This window comes from Taudactylus pleione, unplaced genomic scaffold (assembly GCF_031769625.1).
Source record: "Taudactylus pleione unplaced genomic scaffold, aTauple2 ptg001248l, whole genome shotgun sequence".
NCBI lineage: Eukaryota > Metazoa > Chordata > Amphibia > Anura > Myobatrachidae > Taudactylus > Taudactylus pleione.
The window spans coordinates 379376-398845 of NW_028285648.1; the positions used below are offsets into that span (position 1 = coordinate 379376).

The following is a 19470-nucleotide window of genomic DNA, read 5'->3' on the forward strand; positions in this document are numbered from 1 at the left end:
TAAGTTCCCTGAAGCCAATTTGGAACCAGTCCTCAAAATGTTTAATGAAGTCTATAGTGTGAGGAATGTAATTTACTAATGCAAACTCTTTCTGATTGTCTTGTGTTTGTGCTCAGAGCTTGGAAGATGGCTCTACAGGACGCAAGATACCAGCCGGTAAGTGTGACTTTTACATGGCAGCGCTATGTACCAAATCTGTACCCACTGGGTACTGTAAGTATGGCCCATTCAGGTGCTGAGACGCCATTTCCACCTACGTATCATTCCATCCGTATCCGTTTAAAATCCCATTTCCGGAAGAGTGTGCAAAGGACAACTATTCCCGAGGGGAGCATCTAGCCCCACCCACAGGTGTGTTTAGCACCGCCCAGAACAGTGGCCCTGATTCAGAGCCGCTCGCAAAAAGCGAGCGCTCGCTCTGAATCAGGGCGTTGGCTTTTTTTTTTAAGTGCAGCCTGCTGACCGCTCGCTAAGCTGTGGATGACCACCCACAGCTTTTGCGAGCGGCCAGGTGATGGTCGCAACCATCGGGCTTGCGACGAGACCCTTGTGGTAGGGTCTCGTTCCCGCAAGCCCCAGTGAGTTTCCTGCTTTAATAGAGCAGGAAGCTCAACTACTGACATCACGAGTGATGTCAGTAGGGCCGCCCTCAAACGGCAGGCGTTCCTTCGGGAACACCTCCGTTTGGCCAGCCACCCCCCCCCCTCCCCGCTTACAAAACGAGGCGAGCAGTCGATCAACAACGACAGCCGCCACATTTTGGTGCGAGCCCCAGAGCGAGTGATGTCTCGCTCGCTCCGGGGCTCGCGCATGCACGCGCACTGCCCGGCCATCGACCCGCTTGTGAGCGCATAGCGCTTGCGAGCGGGTCTGAATCAGGCCCAGTGTCCAGTGTTGTGCACAGCCAGAGGGGTTGTATTGTGTAGCAGGCCTGGGGCAATTATACATTGTTGTCTCTGTCTGCTCTCACTAATTATTAGTAGTAATGAGGGGCAGAACTGCTGTGGCAGCAGGAGGTCAAAGCCCAATGTTTATATCCTTTGAGCTGTTTTGAGGTGTGCCTTTTGACAGCAGCAGTGGAGCTACAGACAACTTCTCACCTTATCTGGCTTACTGATGCTCCCTCTAGTGATCAGGCCGTGGCTATCGTCAGGGTAACTAAAAAGAAAACTGCCATTGGTTAACAGTGTAGGCTGCTTCCGAAAGGTTACAATGCTATGGCCTGATCAATGGAGGGAGCTTCAGTAAGGAGGTGGGAAATTATCTGCATCATGTACACGGGGTCCTTTAGAATTTAACTTTATGGTGCCCACAGTTGTCTAGTTGTGCCCTGGCCTAGTAGTACATATTATATCGTTGATTGTACTGTTGCAAATGTTGCAGCATTGGGAACCGTTCATGAAACAATAAAAATGTAAAGAAAAATTGATGCAAGCTGATTACTGCTCTGGGACACAAGCAACCATGTCAGGTTATATATATATATATATGTATATACACTCACAAACATACCGATGTGTACACATATGTCGATCCTCAGTGCGCTACAAGTCACGTGAGAGCTGTGTGACTACTTAATGCCTAGCGTCTTTTCGTGTGACTATTTCCCTTAAAATGCATCTTATTCGCGAAGTGATGATCCACTGGTTAAAATGATATGTACAGATGTGCCCACATACATCTATCCTCCTTGCGCTACAAGTCGCGCCACACATAACGCGGGAGCTCAGTGTGACTCGTAGCGCAGAACGTTTTTCCGTGCGTTTTTTTACCTCCAAATTATTCGCACAGCAATGTGAATAGATAGCACAAGCAGCTTCTGCTGATTAAAATGATATGCGGCATGCCTGTGTTCTCTGTGTGACTGCGTGTGTATCTGCATACGAAATGCTACGTTACAGTTTTACAGCCGCTGACCCTGTAACGTAGCATTTCACATGCAGATACACCTGCACTCGCTCACAGACACACCCACAGTCACACACAGAACATAGGCATGCCACATATCATTTTAATCAGCAGAAGCTGCTTGTGCTATCTATTCACATCACTGTGCACATAAGACGCATTTAAAGGTAAAAAGACGCACGAAAAGACGCTCAGCACTACCGAGTCACGCCACGGCATGGCGCGACTAGAAGGGCTGTTTAACGCGCCGGGACCCACCTGTAGCATGCCTATATTCTGTGTGTAACTGCAGGTCAATCTACATGCGAAATACTACGTTGCAGTATCACAACCGCTGATACTGTAGCGTAGCATGGAGGCGCTACCAAGAGACAGGCCAGTACATCAGGAGACGTGGAGGAGGCCGTAGGAGGGCAACAACCCAGCAGCAGGACCGCTACCTCCGCCTTTGTGCAAGGAGGAACAGGAGGAGCACTGCCAGAGCCCTGCAAAATGACCTCCAGCAGGCCACAAATGTGCATGTGTCTGCTCAAACAGTCAGAAACAGACTCCATGAGGGTGGTATGAGGGCCCGACGTCCTCAGGTGGGGGTTGTGCTTACAGCCCAACACCGTGCAGGACGTTTGGCATTTGCCAGAGAACACCAAGATTGGCAAATTCACCACTGGTGCCCTGTGCTCTTCACGTCTGTCACATGTGCTCAGGTTCACACTGAGCACATGTGACAGACGTGACAGAGTCTGGAGACGTCATGGAGAACGTTCTGCTGCCTGCAACATCCTCCAGCATGACCGGTTTGGCAGTGGGTCAGTAATGGTGTGGGGCGGCATTTCTTTGGGGGGCCGCACAGCCCTCCATGTGCTCGCTAGAGGTAGCCTGACTGCCATTACGTACCAAGATGAGATCCTCAGATCCCTTGTGAGACCATATGCTGGTGCGGTTGGCCCTGGGTTCCTCCTAATGCAAGACAATGCTAGACCTCATGTGGCTCGAGTGTGTGAGCAGTTCCTGCAAGACGAAGGCATTGATGCTATGGACTGGCCTGCCCGTTCCCCAGACCTGAATCCAATTGAGCACATCTGGGACGTCATGTCTCGCTCCATCCACCAATGCCACGTTGCACCACAGACTGTCCAGCAGTTGGCAGATGCTTTAGTCCAGGTCTGGGAGGAGATCCCTCAGGAGTCCATCCGCCACCTCATCAGGAGCATGCCCAGGCGTTGTAGGGAGGTCATTCAGGCACGTGGAGGCCACACACACTACTGAGCCTCAGTTTGACTTGTTTTAAGGACATTACATCAAAGTTGGAGCAGCCTGTAGTGTGTTTTTCCACTTTAATTTTCAGTGTGGCTCCAAAATCAGACCTCCATGGGTTAATAAATTTGATTTCCAATGATAATTTTTGTGTGATTTTGTTGTCAGCACATTCAACTATGTAAAGAACAAAGCATTTAATAAGAATATTTCATTCATTCAGATCTAGGATGTGTTATTTTAGTCTTCCCTTTATTTTTATGAGCAGTGTATTATACAGAGCCTGATCTGATGACAAACATAGAAAGCTGAGGCCATACTAATGATTACAGTTGTGTTCCCTCTTCTAGGTGCACGAGTACAACCCATATGATGATAATTACCAGACGGTTCCAATAAACGCTCACCAGGCCGTCTACGTCGATCAAGGCTACTATGGGCACGGCTATGGTATGTTCCATAAACATGTAAGAAATTTTATTTTTAGGGCCTGAGCAGTTTGTAGGAGAAGCACCATTCCCATGGTGATCTCAGGCCGCGTCCAATAATCGCTGCTGTCTCTGCATTCAATGAGAAGGATGTATATAATCTCGTCACTACTGTAGGAATGATCCTACTGGTCACGGTGAGGGGCAGGTCTCAGCAGTCCATAGGTGTTTGTGCCATGTGGGTGATGGAGACTAAACACGGTTTATTTTTATGGACTGTGTGACCAGATGACCTCAACTTGACACCCGATCACAGATTGGGTTTTGATCCCCACTGGATCTTGGGGTATCAGGGATTCCCGCTTACCGTTAGTAACCGCCTGTCACTGACTCTGCCCACGGCGCAGTGGGCGTGTAACGATGCTGCCACCACCAAACTCTACCATCGGCGTTTGGAACCGCTTCTTACGTACGATCAGGCTCCTACCGCCGGCACCTTGAACCGCTGTTGCTGCGTATGTGTCGACGAGCTGCAGCAGCACCTCCTGATTGGTGTCGGCTGATTCCACCTGATCACTCGCAATGGACCAGGCTCTGCACGGTAGCTGGCAGAGGGCTTGAGCTTGGAGATACCTGGGCTCAACCCAGAACAGCCGAAGAGCGGAATAGCGTTTTGCGCAATTCTGTTGTTGAAGGACTTAGATGCAGTCGTTGTAAAGGCAAAGATGTTTATTGCTCAATAGTCTTAAAAAAAGACTCTTCCCTCTGCTTTAAGGGGGTCAGCATACAGATGTTACAGCAGTTCAGTCATGGATGTTCAAGAAGATACTCACGGTGGGGAGTGGTCACTCCCCTGTGCCTGAGCCCACCCGCAGGGCTCAGCGACGCTACCGGCTCTCTCCCGACTGGGATGAACAAATTGTTCCCTCCAAAATGGACTGCCAGGAACCTGCTAAGGGACCAAGCCTGCCACCTCTACCTGAATCTGAGCTCCAGAGGTAGGCAACTAAGGTCCCCGGGCAGAGTTTCCTGGCCACGGAGTGGAAGCTCCTTTGGAGCTCCCTGAAAACAATTAGCTAGCTGCATTAGCCAGCCTTCTTATACCACTTTCAGGCATAAGGCTGCATAGGAGGACAGTTTATTTCTCTGGAAGGTGCTGGAGGATCCAGCAGCCCACTGAGGACTCGGGATCCCCTGGACGTCCAGAGAAATCAAGGTGAGTGCACTTGAAACTGATACATACATTAAATATACACTTTTAAAATACATTATATGTTATTATATATACACCAAGCCTGTGCCCTGCAAAAGGCTGTTACACACTTCAGCAATTAAAGCATATTTATATATTTACTTGACATTTTACTCTGTGCCCAGCGCTCAGCCTTTTGACCATTTTAGCGCTGGTGGTTCCGGGGAGCTACTCTCCCGGTCCCCATCGCACTAGCCCCAGCCATGCTCTCCTTTGGCAGCTCTGGGGTACAAGGAGCCGACGCTCCTGACCTCCAGCGTGCAACTATCTCAGTCCTCCTCTTGGTGCAGCACACCGAGGGTTAACTGCCGGCCACGCTGCACTGTGGAGCTGGGGCGCCCTTAGCTAGGCTCCCAGTCCTCAGTGCACCGTCTAGTGCCGCACAGGGAGCCGGCTAGCCCGGTCCCCCAGTGCGCCAGCTAACCTGGACAGTCCTGCTGCCGCACTGCACTGGGAGCCAGCTTCCCCGGTAGCGGATCATCTTTGTGGCAGGTCCCAGCCATAGTTGCGACTGGGACACTGCATCATGTCCTGTCCTTGTTCGGGCTGCAGCAGGCAACTGGAAATCCTGTCTTGTCTGTGTACAGCTCATAGCCTATCATTCCTGCCTGTCTGTGTGCAGCTCATAGCCTGTCATTGCCCCTGTCTGTGTGCAGCTCATAGCCTGTCATTGCTGCCTGTCTGTGCATAGTTCATAGCCTGTCATTGCTGCCTGTGTGTGCGCGGCTCATAGCCTGTCATTGCTGCCTGTCTGTGTGCAGCTCATAGCCTGTCATTGCTGCCTGTCTGTGTGCAGCTCATAGCCTGTCATTGCTGCCTGTGTGTGTGCGGCTCATAGCCTGTCATTGCCCCTGTCTGTGTGCAGCTCATAGCCTGTCATTGCTGCCTGTCTGTGTGCAGCTCATAGCCTGTCATTGCTGCCTGTCTGTGTATAGCTCATAGCCTGTCATTGCTGCCTGTCTGTGTGCGGCTCATAGCCTGTCATTGCTCCTGTCTGTGTGCGGCTCATAGCCTGTCATTGCTGCCTGTCTGTGTATAGCTCATAACCTGTCATTGCTGCCTGTCTGTGTATTGCTCATAGCTTGTCATTGCTGCCTGTCTGTGTATAGCTCATAGCTTGTCATTGCTGCCTGTCTGTGTATAGCTCATAGCTTGTCATTGCTGCCTGTCTGTATATAGCTCATAGCCTGTCATTGCTGCCTGTGTGTGTGCAGCTCATAGCCTGTCATTGCTGCCTGTCTGTGTGCGGCTCATAGCCTGTCATTGCTGCCTGTCTGTGTACGGCTCATAACCTGTCATTGCTGTCTGTCTGTGTGCAGCTCATAGCCTGTCATTGCTGCCTGTCTGTGTATAGCTCATAGCCTGTCATTGCTGCCTGTCTGTGTATAGCTCATAGCTTTTCATTGCTGCCTGTCTGTGTATAGCTCATAGCTTGTCATTGCTGCCTGTCTGTGTATAGCTCATAGCCTGTCATTGCTGCCTGTCTGTGCGCAGCTCATAGCCTGTCATTGCCCCTGTTTGTGCGCAGCTCATAGCCTGTCATTGCTGCCTGTCTGTGTACGGCTCATAGCCTGTCATTGCTGCCTGTCTGTGTGCGGCTCATGGCCTGTCATTGCCTGTCTGTGTATAGCTCATAGCCTGTCATTGCTGCCTGTCTGTCTATAGCTCATAACCTGTCATTGCTGCTTGTCTGTGTGCAGCTCATAACCTGTCATTGCTGCCTGTGTGTGTGCAGCTCATAGCCTGTCATTGCTGCCTGTCTGTGTACAGCCCATAACCTGTCATTGCTGCCTGTGTGTGTGCAGCTCATATCCTGTCATTGCTGTCTGTGTGCAGCTCATAACCTTTTATTGCTGCCTCTGTGTGTGCAGCTCATAGCCTGTCATTGCTGCCTGTCTGTGTGCAGCTCATAACCTGTCATTGCTGCCTGTGTGTGCGCAGCTCATAACCTGTCATTGCTGCCTGTCTGTGTGCAGCTCATAGCCTGTCATTGCTGCCTGTCTGTGTGCAGCTCATAGCCTGTCATTGCTGCCTGTCTGTGTGCAGCTCATAGCCTGTCATTGCTGCCTGTCTGTGTATAGCTCATAGCCTGTCATTGCTGCCTCTCTGTGTATAGCTCATAGCTTGTCATTGCTGCCTGTCTGTGTATAGCTCATAGCTTGTCATTGCTGCCTGTCTGTGTATAGCTCATAGCTTGTCATTGCTGCCTGTCTGTGTATAGCTCATAGCCTGTCATTGCTGCCTGTGTGCGTGTGGCTCATAGCCTGTCATTGCTGCCTGTCTGTGTGCGGCTCATAGCCTGTCATTGCTGCCTGTCTGTGTGCGGCTCATAGCCTGTCATTGCTCCTGTCTGTGTGCGGCTCATAGCCTGTCATTGCTGCCTGTCTGTGTATAGCTCATAGCCTGTCATTGCTGCCTGTCTGTCTATAGCTCATAGCCTGTCATTGCTGCTTGTCTGTGTGCAGCTCATAACCTGTCATTGCTGCCTGTGTGTGTGCAGCTCATAGCCTGTCATTGCTGCCTGTGTGTGTGCAGCTCATAGCCTGTCATTGCTTCCTGTCTGTGTGCAGCTCATAACCTGTCATTGCTGCCTGTGTGTGTACAGCCCATAACCTGTCATTGCTGCCTGTGTGTGCAGCTCATATCCTGTCATTGCTGCCTGTCTGTGTGCAGCTCATAACCTTTTATTGCTGCCTCTGTGTGTGCAGCTCATAGCCTGTCATTGCTGCCTGTCTGTGTGCAGCTCATAACCTGTCATTGCTGCCTGTGTGTGCGCAGCTCATAACCTGTCATTGCTGCCTGTCTGTGCGCAGCTCATAGCCTGTCATTGCTGCCTGTCTGTGTGCAGCTCATAGCCTGTCATTGCTGCCTGTGTGTGCGACTCATAGCCTGTCATTGCTGCCTGTGTGTGTGCGGCTCATAGCCTGTCATTGCCCCTGTCTGTGTGCGGCTCATAGCCTGTCATTGCTGCCTGTCTGTGTATAGCTCATAGCCTGTCATTGCTGCCTCTCTGTGTATAGCTCATAGCTTGTCATTGCTGCCTGTCTGTGTATAGCTCATAGCTTGTCATTGCTGCCTGTCTGTGTATAGCTCATAGCTTGTCATTGCTGCCTGTCTGTGTGCGGCTCATAGCCTGTCATTGCTGCCTGTCTGTGTGCGGTTTATAGCCTGTCATTGCTGCCTGTCTGTGTGCGGCTCATAGCCTGTCATTGCTGTCTGTCTGTGTATAGCTCATAGCCTGTCATTGCTGCCTGTCTGTGTATAGCTCATAGCTTGTCATTGCTGCCTGTCTGTGTGTACAGCTCATAACCTGTCTTTGCTGCCTGTCTGTGTACAGCTCATAGCCTGTCATTGCTGCCTGTCTGTGTGCGGCTCATAACCTGTCATTGCTGCCTGTCTGTGTGCGGCTCATAGCCTGTCATTGCTGCCTGTCTGTGTACGGCTCATAGCCTGTCATTGCTGCCTGTCTGTGTACGGCTCATAACCTGTCATTGCTGCCTGTCTGTGTACGGCTCATAGCCTGTCATTGCTGCCTGTCTGTGTATGGCTCATAGCCTGTCATTGCTGCCTGTGTGTGTGCAGCTCATAGCCTGTCATTGCTGCCTGTCTGTGTATAGCTCATAGCCTGTCATTGCTGCCTGTCTGTGTATAGCTCATAGCTTGTCATTGCTGCCTGTCTGTGTGTAGCTCATAGCCTGTCATTGCTGCCTGTCTGTGTATAGCTCATAGCCTGTCATTGCTGCCTGTCTGTGCACAGCTCATAGCCTGTCAGTGCCCCTGTCTGTACACAGCTCATAGCCTGTCATTGCTGCCTGTCTGTGCACAGCTCATAGCCTGTCATTGCTGCCTGTCTGTGTACGGCTGATAGCCTGTCATTACTGCCTGTCTGTGTGCTGCTCATAGCCTGTCATTGCCTGTCTGTGTATAGCTCATAGCCTGTCATTGCTACCTGTCTGTGTATAGCTCATAACCTGTCATTGCTGCCTGTGTGTGTGCAGCTCATAGCCTGTCATTGCTGCCTGTCTGTGTGCAGCTCATAACCTGTCATTGCTGCCTGTCTGTGTGCAGCTCATAACCTTTCATTGCTGCCTGTGTGTGTGCAGCTCATATCTTGTCATTGCTGCCTGTCTGTGTATAGCTCATAGCCTGTCATTGCTGCCTGTCTGTGTATAGCTCATAGCTTGTCATTGCTGCCTGTCTGTGTGTAGCTCATAGCCTGTCATTGCTGCCTGTCTGTGTATAGCTCATAGCCTGTCATTGCTGCCTGTCTGTGCGCAGCTCATAGCCTGTCAGTGACCCTGTCTGTGCGCAGCTCATAGCCTGTCATTGCTGCCTGTCTGTGCACAGCTCATAGCCTGTCATTGCTGCCTGTCTGTGTACGGCTGATAGCCTGTCATTACTGCCTGTCTGTGTGCAGCTCATAGCCTGTCATTGCCTGTCTGTGTATAGCTCATAGCCTGTCATTGCTGCCTGTCTGTGTGCAGCTCATAACCTGTCATTGCTGCCTGTGTGTGTGCAGCTCATAGCCTGTCATTGCTGCCTGTCTGTGTGCAGCTCATAACCTGTCATTGCTGCCTGTGTGTGTGCAGCTCATATACTGTCATTGCTGCCTGTCTGTGTGCAGCTCATAACCTTTCATTGCTGCCTGTGTGTGTGCAGCTCATAGCCTGTCATTGCTGCCTGTCTGTGTACAGCTCATAACCTGTCATTGCTGCCTGTCTGTGTATGCAGCTCATAGCTTGTCATTGCTGCCTGTCTGTGCGCAGCTCGTAGCCTGTCATTGCTGCCTGTCTGTGTGCAGCTCGTAGCCTGTCATTGCTGCCTGTGTGTGTGCAGCTCATAACCTGTCATTACTGCCTGTCTGTGTGCAGCTCATAGCCTGTCATTGGTGCCTGTGTGTGCAGATCTCTGGTGCCCACTGATTTATCATCTGTCTCTGGGCAGAGCTCAGGTGCACACTAGCCTGTGATTAGGAAAAGCTCTCTGCTGGAAATGGCTCTGATTGGATCCTGCATCTCCTATGTTACAGCCAACCCTGCACTCAGTACCGGTTATACTGTCTGACTACCAGTGTATGTTGCTCTGTTACCTGAGTTCTTGCCAGTTTACCAAGTTCAACTGTTCCTGTATCCTGATCCTGTCAGTACTCAGTCCTGCTATATTATTACCACAGTCCTGTCTAGTCGTGTCAGTCTGCATTCAGCTAATGTTACCTGCAGTGTTCTCCACCTCGCTGCCTCCAGTTTGTGTTCCTGCCGTATCTGAGTACACCCTGTCTGCTGTCTGGTTCCTGCATTAACCCCTTCAGTGCCGCGGCCGCCATTAACCACATGTGGCCAGCCTCCGGCCACAGACTGTTTTAATTAACTTATTACATTGCATTGTATCAATGCAATATTTTGAGAATTTAAATAGTAATTTATGAACGCTCACCCCTCCTGTGTCAGTAAACGGAACAACAGGTCCCAAGCAAAGGGAAGGGGATAACATAATGTGACTGTATAACTGGCATAAACCTGCCCTTCCCCCAGGTGAGCGCGGCAGGTACTGGAGCACTGTAGTTTATTGGGAAGTTTGGAAGAAAACTGATTTTGTACACTGTGATTTGTGCCTAAATACAGGGCGAAGCACTGCCGAAGCAGACTTAGGGGCATACTCAGTTAGCCGCGTTAACCCGATTTGCGAATTGACATGGCCGGGCGCAAGGCTTTTGGTATTCAATCTGCCGCGCAAATTTAGCTGCGTTAACTTTCAGTAGGATTTAATGCTGCTTTTTTCGTGCAGCCCCAGAGCGAGTGCAAAATCAGGAAAAAATCTATATTTTAAGATAAAAAATGTCAGAACCCCTGGGGCACACACCTTCCCCATAATAATCAATTCGGCATTTGGAAGTTTTTAATTAGCTTACTTTGGCTAATAATTACGTCATTTTTGGAATGATATTCTGCAAAGTACAGAATTATGGGTTAAAAGATGTGGGACAAAAATATGGGGGTGCTGTATGGATGGGACAGGTATACGGGAGTTTTATATGGTTAGAACAGGTATATGGGGGTGCTGTATGGTGGGACAGGTATATGGGGTGCTGTATGTTTAGGACAGGTATATGGGATGCTGTATGGATGGAACAGGTATATGGTGGGACAGGTATATGGGGGTGCTGTATGGATGGGACAGGTATATGGGGATGCTGTATGGATGGGACAGGTATATGGGGGTGCTGTATGGTGGGACAGGTATATGGGGGTGCTGTATGGTGGGACAGGTATACGGGGGTGCTGTATGGATGGGACAGGTATATGGGGATGCTGTATGGATGGGACAGGTGTATGGGGTTGCTGTATGGTGGGACAGGTGTATGGGGGTGCTGTATGGTTGGACAGGTGTATGGGGGTGCTGTATGGATGAGACAGGTATATGGGGGTGCTTTATGGTGGGACCGGTATGTGGGTGTGCTGTCTGGGTGAGACAGATATAGGGGTGCTGTATGGATGGGACAGGTATATGGGGGTGCTGTATGGTGGGACAGGTATATGGGGGTGCTGTATGGTGGGACAGGTATATGGGGGTGCTGTATGGTGGGACAGGTATATGGGGGTGCTGTATGGATGGGACAGGTGTATGGGGTTGCTGTATGGTTGGACAGGTGTATGGGGTTGCTGTATGGTTGGACAGGTGTATGGGGGTGCTGTATGGTTGGACAGGTGTATGGGGGTGCTGTATGGATGAGACAGGTATATGGGGGTGCTTTATGGTGGGACCGGTATGTGGGTGTGCTGTCTGGGTGAGACAGATATAGGGGTGCTGTATGGATGGGACAGGTATATGGGGGTGCTGTATGGTGGGACAGGTATATGGGGTTGCTGTATGGATGGGACAGGTATATGGGGTGCTGTATGGATGGAACAGGTATATGGTGGGACAGGTATATGGGGGTACTGTATGGATGGGACAGGTAAATGGAGGTGCTGTATGGTGGGACCTGTATATGGGGGTGCCATATGGATGGGACAGGTATATGGGGGTGCTGTATGGATTGGACAGGTATATGGGGTGCTTTATGGTTGGACAGGTGTATGGGGTTGCTGTATGAATGGGACAGGTATATGGGGGTGCTGTGTGGTGGGACAGGTATATGGGGGTGCTGTATGGATGGGACAGGTATATGGGGGTGCTGTATGGTGGGACAGATATATGGGGTGCTGTATGGCGGGACAGGTATATGGGGGTGCTGTATGGATGGGACAGGATGCTGTAGGGATTGGACAGGTGTATGGGGTTGTTGTATGGTGGGAAAGGTGTATGGGGTTGCTGTTTGGTTGGACAGGTGTATGGGGGTGCTGTATGGTTGGACAGGTGTATGGGGGTGCTGTATGGATGAGACAGGTATATGGGGGTGCTGTATGGATGGGACAGGTATACAGGAGTGTTATATGGTTAGAACAGGTATATGAGGGTGCTGTATGGTGAAACAGGTATATGGGGGTGCTGTATGGTGGGACAGGTATATGGGGTTGCTGTATAGTGAGACAGATATAGGGGTGCTGTCTGGGTGAGACAGATAAAGGGGTGCTGTATGGATGGGACAGGTATATGGGGGTGCTGTATGGTGGGACAGGTATATGGGGTTGCTGTATGGATTGGACAGGTATATGGGGTGCTGTATGTTTAGGACAGGTATATGGAGGTGCTGTATGGTGGGACCGGTATATGGGGGTGCCATATGGATGGGACAGGTATATGGGGGTGCTGTATGGTGGGACAGGTATACGGGGTTGCTGTATGGATAGGACAGGTATATGGGGTGCTGTATGTTTTGGACAGGTATATGGGGGTGCTGTGTGGATGGGACAGGTATATTGGGGTGCCGTATGGTGGGACAGGTATATGGGGGTTCCGTATGGTGGGACAGGTGTATGGGGTTGCTGTATGGTTGGACAGGTGTATGGGGTGCTGTATAGTTGGACAGGTGTATGGTAGTGCTGTATGGATGGGACAGGTATTTGGGGGTGCTGTATGGTGGGACAGGTATATGGGGGTGCTGTATGGATAGGACAGGTATATGGGGTTGCTGTATGGAGGGACATGTATATGGGTATGACAGTTATATGGGGGTACTGTATGGGTAGGACAGGTATATGGGGGTGCTGTATGGTGGGACAGGTATATGGGGTTGCTGTATAGTGGGGCAGGTATATTGGGGTGTTGTATGGATGGGACAGGTATATGGGGGTGCTGTATGGATGGGACAGGTATATGGGGTTGCTGTATGGGTAGGACAGTTGTATGGGGGTGCTGTATAGTGGGAGAGGTATATGGGGGTGCTGTATGGATTGAACAGGTATGTGGGGGTGCTGTATGGATGGGACAGGTATATGGGGATGCTGTGTGGATGGGACAGGTATATGGGGTGCTGTATGGTGGGACAGGTATATGGGGTGCTGTATGGTGGGACAGGTATATGGGGTGCTGTATGGATGGGACAGGTATATGGGGGTGCTGTATGGATGGGACAGGTATAGGGTGCTGTATGGATGGGACAGGTATATGGGGTTGCTGTATGGTGGGACAGGTATATGGGGTTGCTGTATGGTGGGACAGGTATATGGGGGTAGCTGTATGGATGGGAGAGGTATATGGGGTTGCTGTATAGTGGGACAGATATATGAGGGTGCTGTATGGTAGGACAGGTATATGGGGGTGCTGTATGGTGGGACAGGTATATGGGGGTGCTGTATGGATGGGACAGGTATATGGGGTTGCTGTATGGTGGGACAGGTATATGGGGGTGCTGCATGGATGGGACTGGTATATGGGGGTGCTGTATGGATGGGACAGGTGTATTGGGGTAGCTGTATGGATGGGACAGGTATATTGGGTTGCTGTATGGATGGGACAGGTATATGGGGTTGCTGTATGGTGGGACAGGTATATGGGGGTAGCTGTATGGATGGGACAGGTATATGGGGGTGCTGTATGGTGGGACAGGTATATGAGGGTGCTGTATCGATGGGACAGGTATATGGGGTTGCTGTATGGTGGGACAGGTATATGGGGTTGCTGTATGGTGGGACAGGTATATGGGGTGCTGTATGGTGGGACAGGTATATGAGGGTGTTGTATGTTGGGACAGGTATATGGGGTGCTGTATGGATGGGACAGGTATATGGGGTTGCTGTATGGTGGGACAGGTATATGGGGTGCTGTATGGTGGGACAGGTATATGAGGGTGCTGTATGTTGGGACAGGTATATGGGGTGCTGTATGGATGGGACAGGTATATGAGGGTGCTGTATGGATGGGACAGGTATATGGGGGTGCTGTATGGATGGGACAGGTATATGGGGGTGCTGTATGGATGGGACAGATGTCTTCAAGATTGCAGGTGGGAGTTATAGGTGTATATTAACTATTTTTTTTAAATGGCTTAAATGACTCAAAAATATACTTACAGACATATTTTAGACTCATTAATATAACTAGAGCATTAATTTGCTGTTGCTATATAAACAAAAAACAGCCATTTGTAACTTTTTAAAAGCGCCAATAATTTAGCATTTGGTCAGTAAGAGACATCTATACTTTTATCCAATATTTATTTGCAGTGTTTTGGGGTACAGCCTGATTTCCCCATTTTTCAACATAATTAATGTGGCTGTTAACATCAGAAGTGACTGCGCAAGTTTTTTTCAATTGGATGGTGTGTTAATCGGAAATTGGGCGCGATAGGCGCATTCATTTCAGCCTGAAAAAGCTTGCAGCTAATTGGATATGCCCCTTAAGGTGGGTACATACCTAAGCGATATATCTGCCGTTGATGGGCGTTCATACCCACTGAACAACCATCATTTGCATGCTGCAGCGGGTCCTGGTCGGGGGCGAGTGCCGCTGTGTGTGTATGGGCAGTTTGCAGACGTATCTGTACATCGGCTGTGCAGCGCAGCCAATGCGATATGTCTGTCAACACCAACGTTCACAGACATATCGCTGGTACACACTGGCCGACGGGCAGCAGATATATTGATCTCCCAATATATCTGTCAGTGTGTACCCAGCATTAGCTTTGCTGATTGTGCTGACCTGCCTCTGTCCTGTGCTGTGATGAAAATGCTGTCACTTATCCTGTTACCATAGTAACACGTTACAAGTCCATAGGGGGAGATTTATCAAATCTTGCATAGAAGTTGCTCAGAACAACCAATCAGCTTCTAACTGTCATTTTACTAGCACAGCCTGTAAAATGACAGCTACAAGCTGATTGGTTAGTACTTTATCTCTCTCCAATATTTGATAAATTTCCCCCAGCGTCTGGTAACCCAAATCCTTCTGGTGAGAGATCCCTGACAGAGGAACATGTTAGGAGGCACAAATCTTAGGCCCTGATTCAGAGCCGGACGCTCTGACCAGAGCGCTCGCTCTGAATCAGGGCCCACCTCCATAATTATGGAGCGTCCTCCTGGACGCTCGTATAGCTGTGGGTCACCACCCACAGCATATATGAGCGTGCAGGTTGATTGTCGCGATGGTCTTGACCATCGCGACCATCGCCACTGCGAGCAGAAGCCTGCGGTTGAGTTTCTCAACCGCAAGGCCCGGAGTGGTTTTGGCTCTATCAGAGCCAAAATCACTCCCACTGACATCACTAGTGATGTCAGTGGGGCCGGCTTCTGACGGTAGGCGTTCCCATGGGAACGCCTACGTCTGGCAGGCACGCCCACCAAAGGGGGCATGCTGTCAATCAACATCGACAGCACACCCCCTTTGATCAGACACAACGAGCGAAGGAAAGTCCTTCGTTCGTCGTGTCTCGCGCATGCGCACGACGGAGCTCCCTCCGTCGTGCGCATGTGCAGTGCACACCATCGACCCACTTGCGAGCGGACAGCCGCTCGCGAGTGGGTCTGAATCAGGCCCTTAGTTTTCTATATTAGTAGTATTTGCATTTCCTGCGTCTGCTGCAGAATACGTTAGCGCCGGAGGGAAATGCGCCACAGCTGGATGTTTAAGCACCAGTGAGAACGTACTTTTAATTTTTATAAGATTTTGCGTCAAATGTCGCGCAACATATTGGGCCTTACTCTGTGTCGCGCGCAGGGCCGTATGCGGCTGCAAATATCGAATGTTAGCAAATGGTACATGCGTCACAGCGATCATCTGCAGTGTAGCCTGTCTCTGGGCGATTCAGACAGAAAGGTGTAAGTGGTGATACTAGTGATGGCGGCTGCAATAGCGCACTGTAAATGTGGCGCAGCGTGATTTGTACACACGAGAAATTTGCATTAGCATTCTGTTAGCATAGTACAGTGGTTCTCAAACTCGGTCCTTAGCACCCCAAACAGGTCATGTTTTCCAGCAGGTGCACAGGTGTAATCATTACTCACTGACACATTTTAAAAGTTTCACAGGTGGAGCTAATTATTTAACTTGCGATTCTGTGAGGAGACCTGGAAAACATGCACTGTTTCCGGTCCTGAGGACCGAGTTTGAGAACCTGTGGCATAGTATCTAGATTCCGAATGTGGCCACATGCGGACTGCGTGTGACGCAGAATCAGGCCCATTAAATACATACTAGAAGGTAAGCTCTTGAGAGCAGGGCCCTCGGTGGTCTGTAATAATATGTGGTCTATAATGTACTATAATAGCGGAGTAGGACTTATAATTATTGCACACAGGGAAAGCAGTGTCCGAGGGAGCACTGGCCCCGTGCATCACAGTAAGGGCTATATTTACTAAAGTGTTGGTTTATAGGAGTGTAGGTTGTTGCCTATAGCAACCGATCACACTCTACTTCTCATTTATCTAGCACCTTCTAGAACATAGTAGCTAGAATCTGATTGGTTACACTTGTGTGACATTGTTTTCATACCATGTTTATAGCACATTTATTAAGCGGTGTCTGCACATTTCACCTAATGACAATTATAGTCAGTGCTGATGTATTGCTACGCGGATGTTGGGGGGTACAAATTAACGTAAATGGGCTGCCTGAGAGTACTCAAGGTGGGAAATGATAGAGAACTGCTGTTCTACGTATGGATAGTGCAGTGCTGCCCTCTGCTGGTCACAGAACATAACAAGAAGCTATTTCTGCACCATCCTGGCAGTTTACTAATCGCTGCTCACCAGTAATATTCTTACAATGTAGAAACCTCATGGATTCTCCTATCAGCTGACTGCACTGTTTTGCAGTCTCTTTACGCTGAATGTGGACTTGTCCCTTACACACAGCGGATGCTGAAATCACATTGTATGTAGACCACCGGCACACCATAGATGCTGCGGCAGACCTGGTCCTGAGGCCCTTATCTTTAATGGGGGGAGGGTGTGCGGTGCACATGGGTCGAGAGCGGACCACACAGAACACCCTGCACCCATAAACTTATACTCCCCAGCGATGCCGCTGTAAACACCGGGGAAAATGGCGTGGGCAAAGTGAGACGCTGGCAAAGTGCCAGAGCCTACTCAGAACATGCTTTAGCGTGGGGGCGGGGGGCGCTTGCAGACTGCACACGGGACCCCTCCTTTCTTAGACCGCTCCTGCCCTAAAGGGCCTTACAGCCCCAGCTGATGGAGATTTGGGGCCGTTCTTCCGTAGGAGACCCAATACCCCGGCACTGTCACAGCACAGGGTGATTTGGAGAACGTGTCAGACATGCACCAAACCTCGGCCCCCCTGGGACACGCGGCGCTGATCAGTGCGCAGGATGGTCTTGAAGCGACGCAATTAAGCTTGTCTGTGACTGTTCTATCAGAGGGATGAAGCATGGGTGCGCTGCATGGCATAGAAACCTGGCAATAGACCTATGTGGTACAATGTAATATTATATATATATTATAATCCCCCTCAATGTGCCGCGCTATGTAATATGTCGGTGCTCTATACATAAAATATAATAATAATAATATATTCACTATTGCTGTCTAAACCACCGATTTTCCCTCCAGCTCCTGGACTGACGCATGTCATCGTGAGAGACGACCGCAACGCGTTTGGAGAACAAATGACGCTGGGCCTGCTGGCCGGAGCTCTCACCACTTCCGCCCTCAGCACTCTCATCTGGCTGCCATGCTGGTTTTAGGGGCTTCAGCGTAAGAGGAGAGGGCAGGAAAGCCGGCGCCATATGTTATGGGACGTACCCGCCTGGCAGACACGGTTAATTATCATGTGTCATACATGTAGCTTTATACATTACATGATCATTGGTCAGGACACTGCTAAGTTGTGTTTCTTTAGATAACGTAAGCTGTAACTTTTTCTAAGAAAATATTCATTAAGTTTCCGCAAATGATTGCTGTGCTGCTTTATTATAGATACATAGATTTAGCCTATTTCCCCTTTGATACATATCATGCACATGGTAATAGAGGAATACTACATGAGGAGCCTCTTGAGTTTTACATGTCACTTGCAGAATTAATGATGAGTTGTAGTCGAAGTCCGAATGTCCTGCATCTTACTGTTATTTTACGGGATAACGCTGATATTTGTTTTAAAAGACGATATGCAGAATAAAACAAGATTACTCCCATGCTTGAGAGGGGCTTTCTTTAGAAGTTATCTGTGGGTAAAGTCATGCAAGATCATACTGTATGTAATAAACATTTAGCCACCGGGGGGCAGTGTTGAATTGGAGCTTATTGTTGATGTCTTGTTTAAAAAATCGGGATGGCAGCTCCCATTACAATTATCTATTTTACTGAACATTTATAGACAAAAAAAAAAAAAAAATTACACCACTTGCAAATAGAGGATATTTTACTACTGGCTGCGCACAGGCCGGTCCTGCTGAGTTACCGCCGGGAGACGCAGAACAAACTTGGATGAGGAGAGACAGTTTCAATGGGCGAATGGGCGTTTCCGGAAGGTAACGGGGTGGCTAACCAGACACGGGCGTGTCGCGGTCAGCACTGTCATCGGCGGCCACGTTCAGACCGACATTCCACGCCTCCTTAGGGCTGGCGTGAATGTCCAATGGTGCAACCGATGGTATGTCTGTCTACGCACAGCGGTGGATTAGTGGTGCAGCCGGTCGGCGCCTCATTAGGAAGCCCATTGACTGCAACATTAGCATAAAGGCTGTAATAGCATCCACCTCTGAATCAGAACCATTACATGGACCAGATTTGTAATTGAGGGAGACGTGGGAAAGTGTTGTTTTTTTTTTCAAAAGTTGGATTAATCGGCTGCAATAAGCTAATACGCCTCTGTTAGGCTGGCGACAGGTCTTCGGAGAGCTGTAACTTGCACAAGACATGGGTTCCCAGCGTTCCGTGCAGAAGGATAGCTGGTCAGGTCTAGTGACGTCAGTGTCAGAACACGCAAAACGCCCGCAATAAATCACACAAGCGACTATGAAGAATCTCCCAATTATTTCCCTCCTGTCCTCGCCACAATATGGGGCTAAAAATAAATGTATCAGGAAACCTTAGGAGCACGTTCCTCCTCCATCTGTGATGTCGCCTTTCCTTCTGTAAATCCCAGGAGTGAAAACAGCTGAACTGATTTAGAACGCCGGGGCCCCGGGCCTACTATCCCAGTGTACAAACAGACGGAGATAAATTGCTTTGTAAATGCCCCAAACAACTCAATTGAATGTGACGTAACCTTGCACAGCACAGCTAAATT

General features: G+C 49.6%; 1 protein-coding gene across 2 annotated transcripts in view; it reads left to right on the forward strand.

The window, feature by feature from the left end:
* Positions 1-18452, forward strand: part of PLEKHB1 (pleckstrin homology domain containing B1) — an 86930-nt gene extending 68478 nt beyond the window's left edge. For both annotated transcript variants that reach the window (XM_088462457.1, XM_088462458.1), the window contains 3 exons: positions 117-156; positions 3513-3612; positions 17790-18452. In XM_088462457.1, the coding sequence (XP_088318583.1) occupies positions 117-156; positions 3513-3612; positions 17790-17923 (274 nt within the window). In that variant the 3' untranslated portion in view covers positions 17924-18452. The remainder of the gene's footprint in view (positions 1-116; positions 157-3512; positions 3613-17789) is intronic.
* The last annotated feature ends 1018 nt before the right edge of the window (positions 18453-19470 follow it).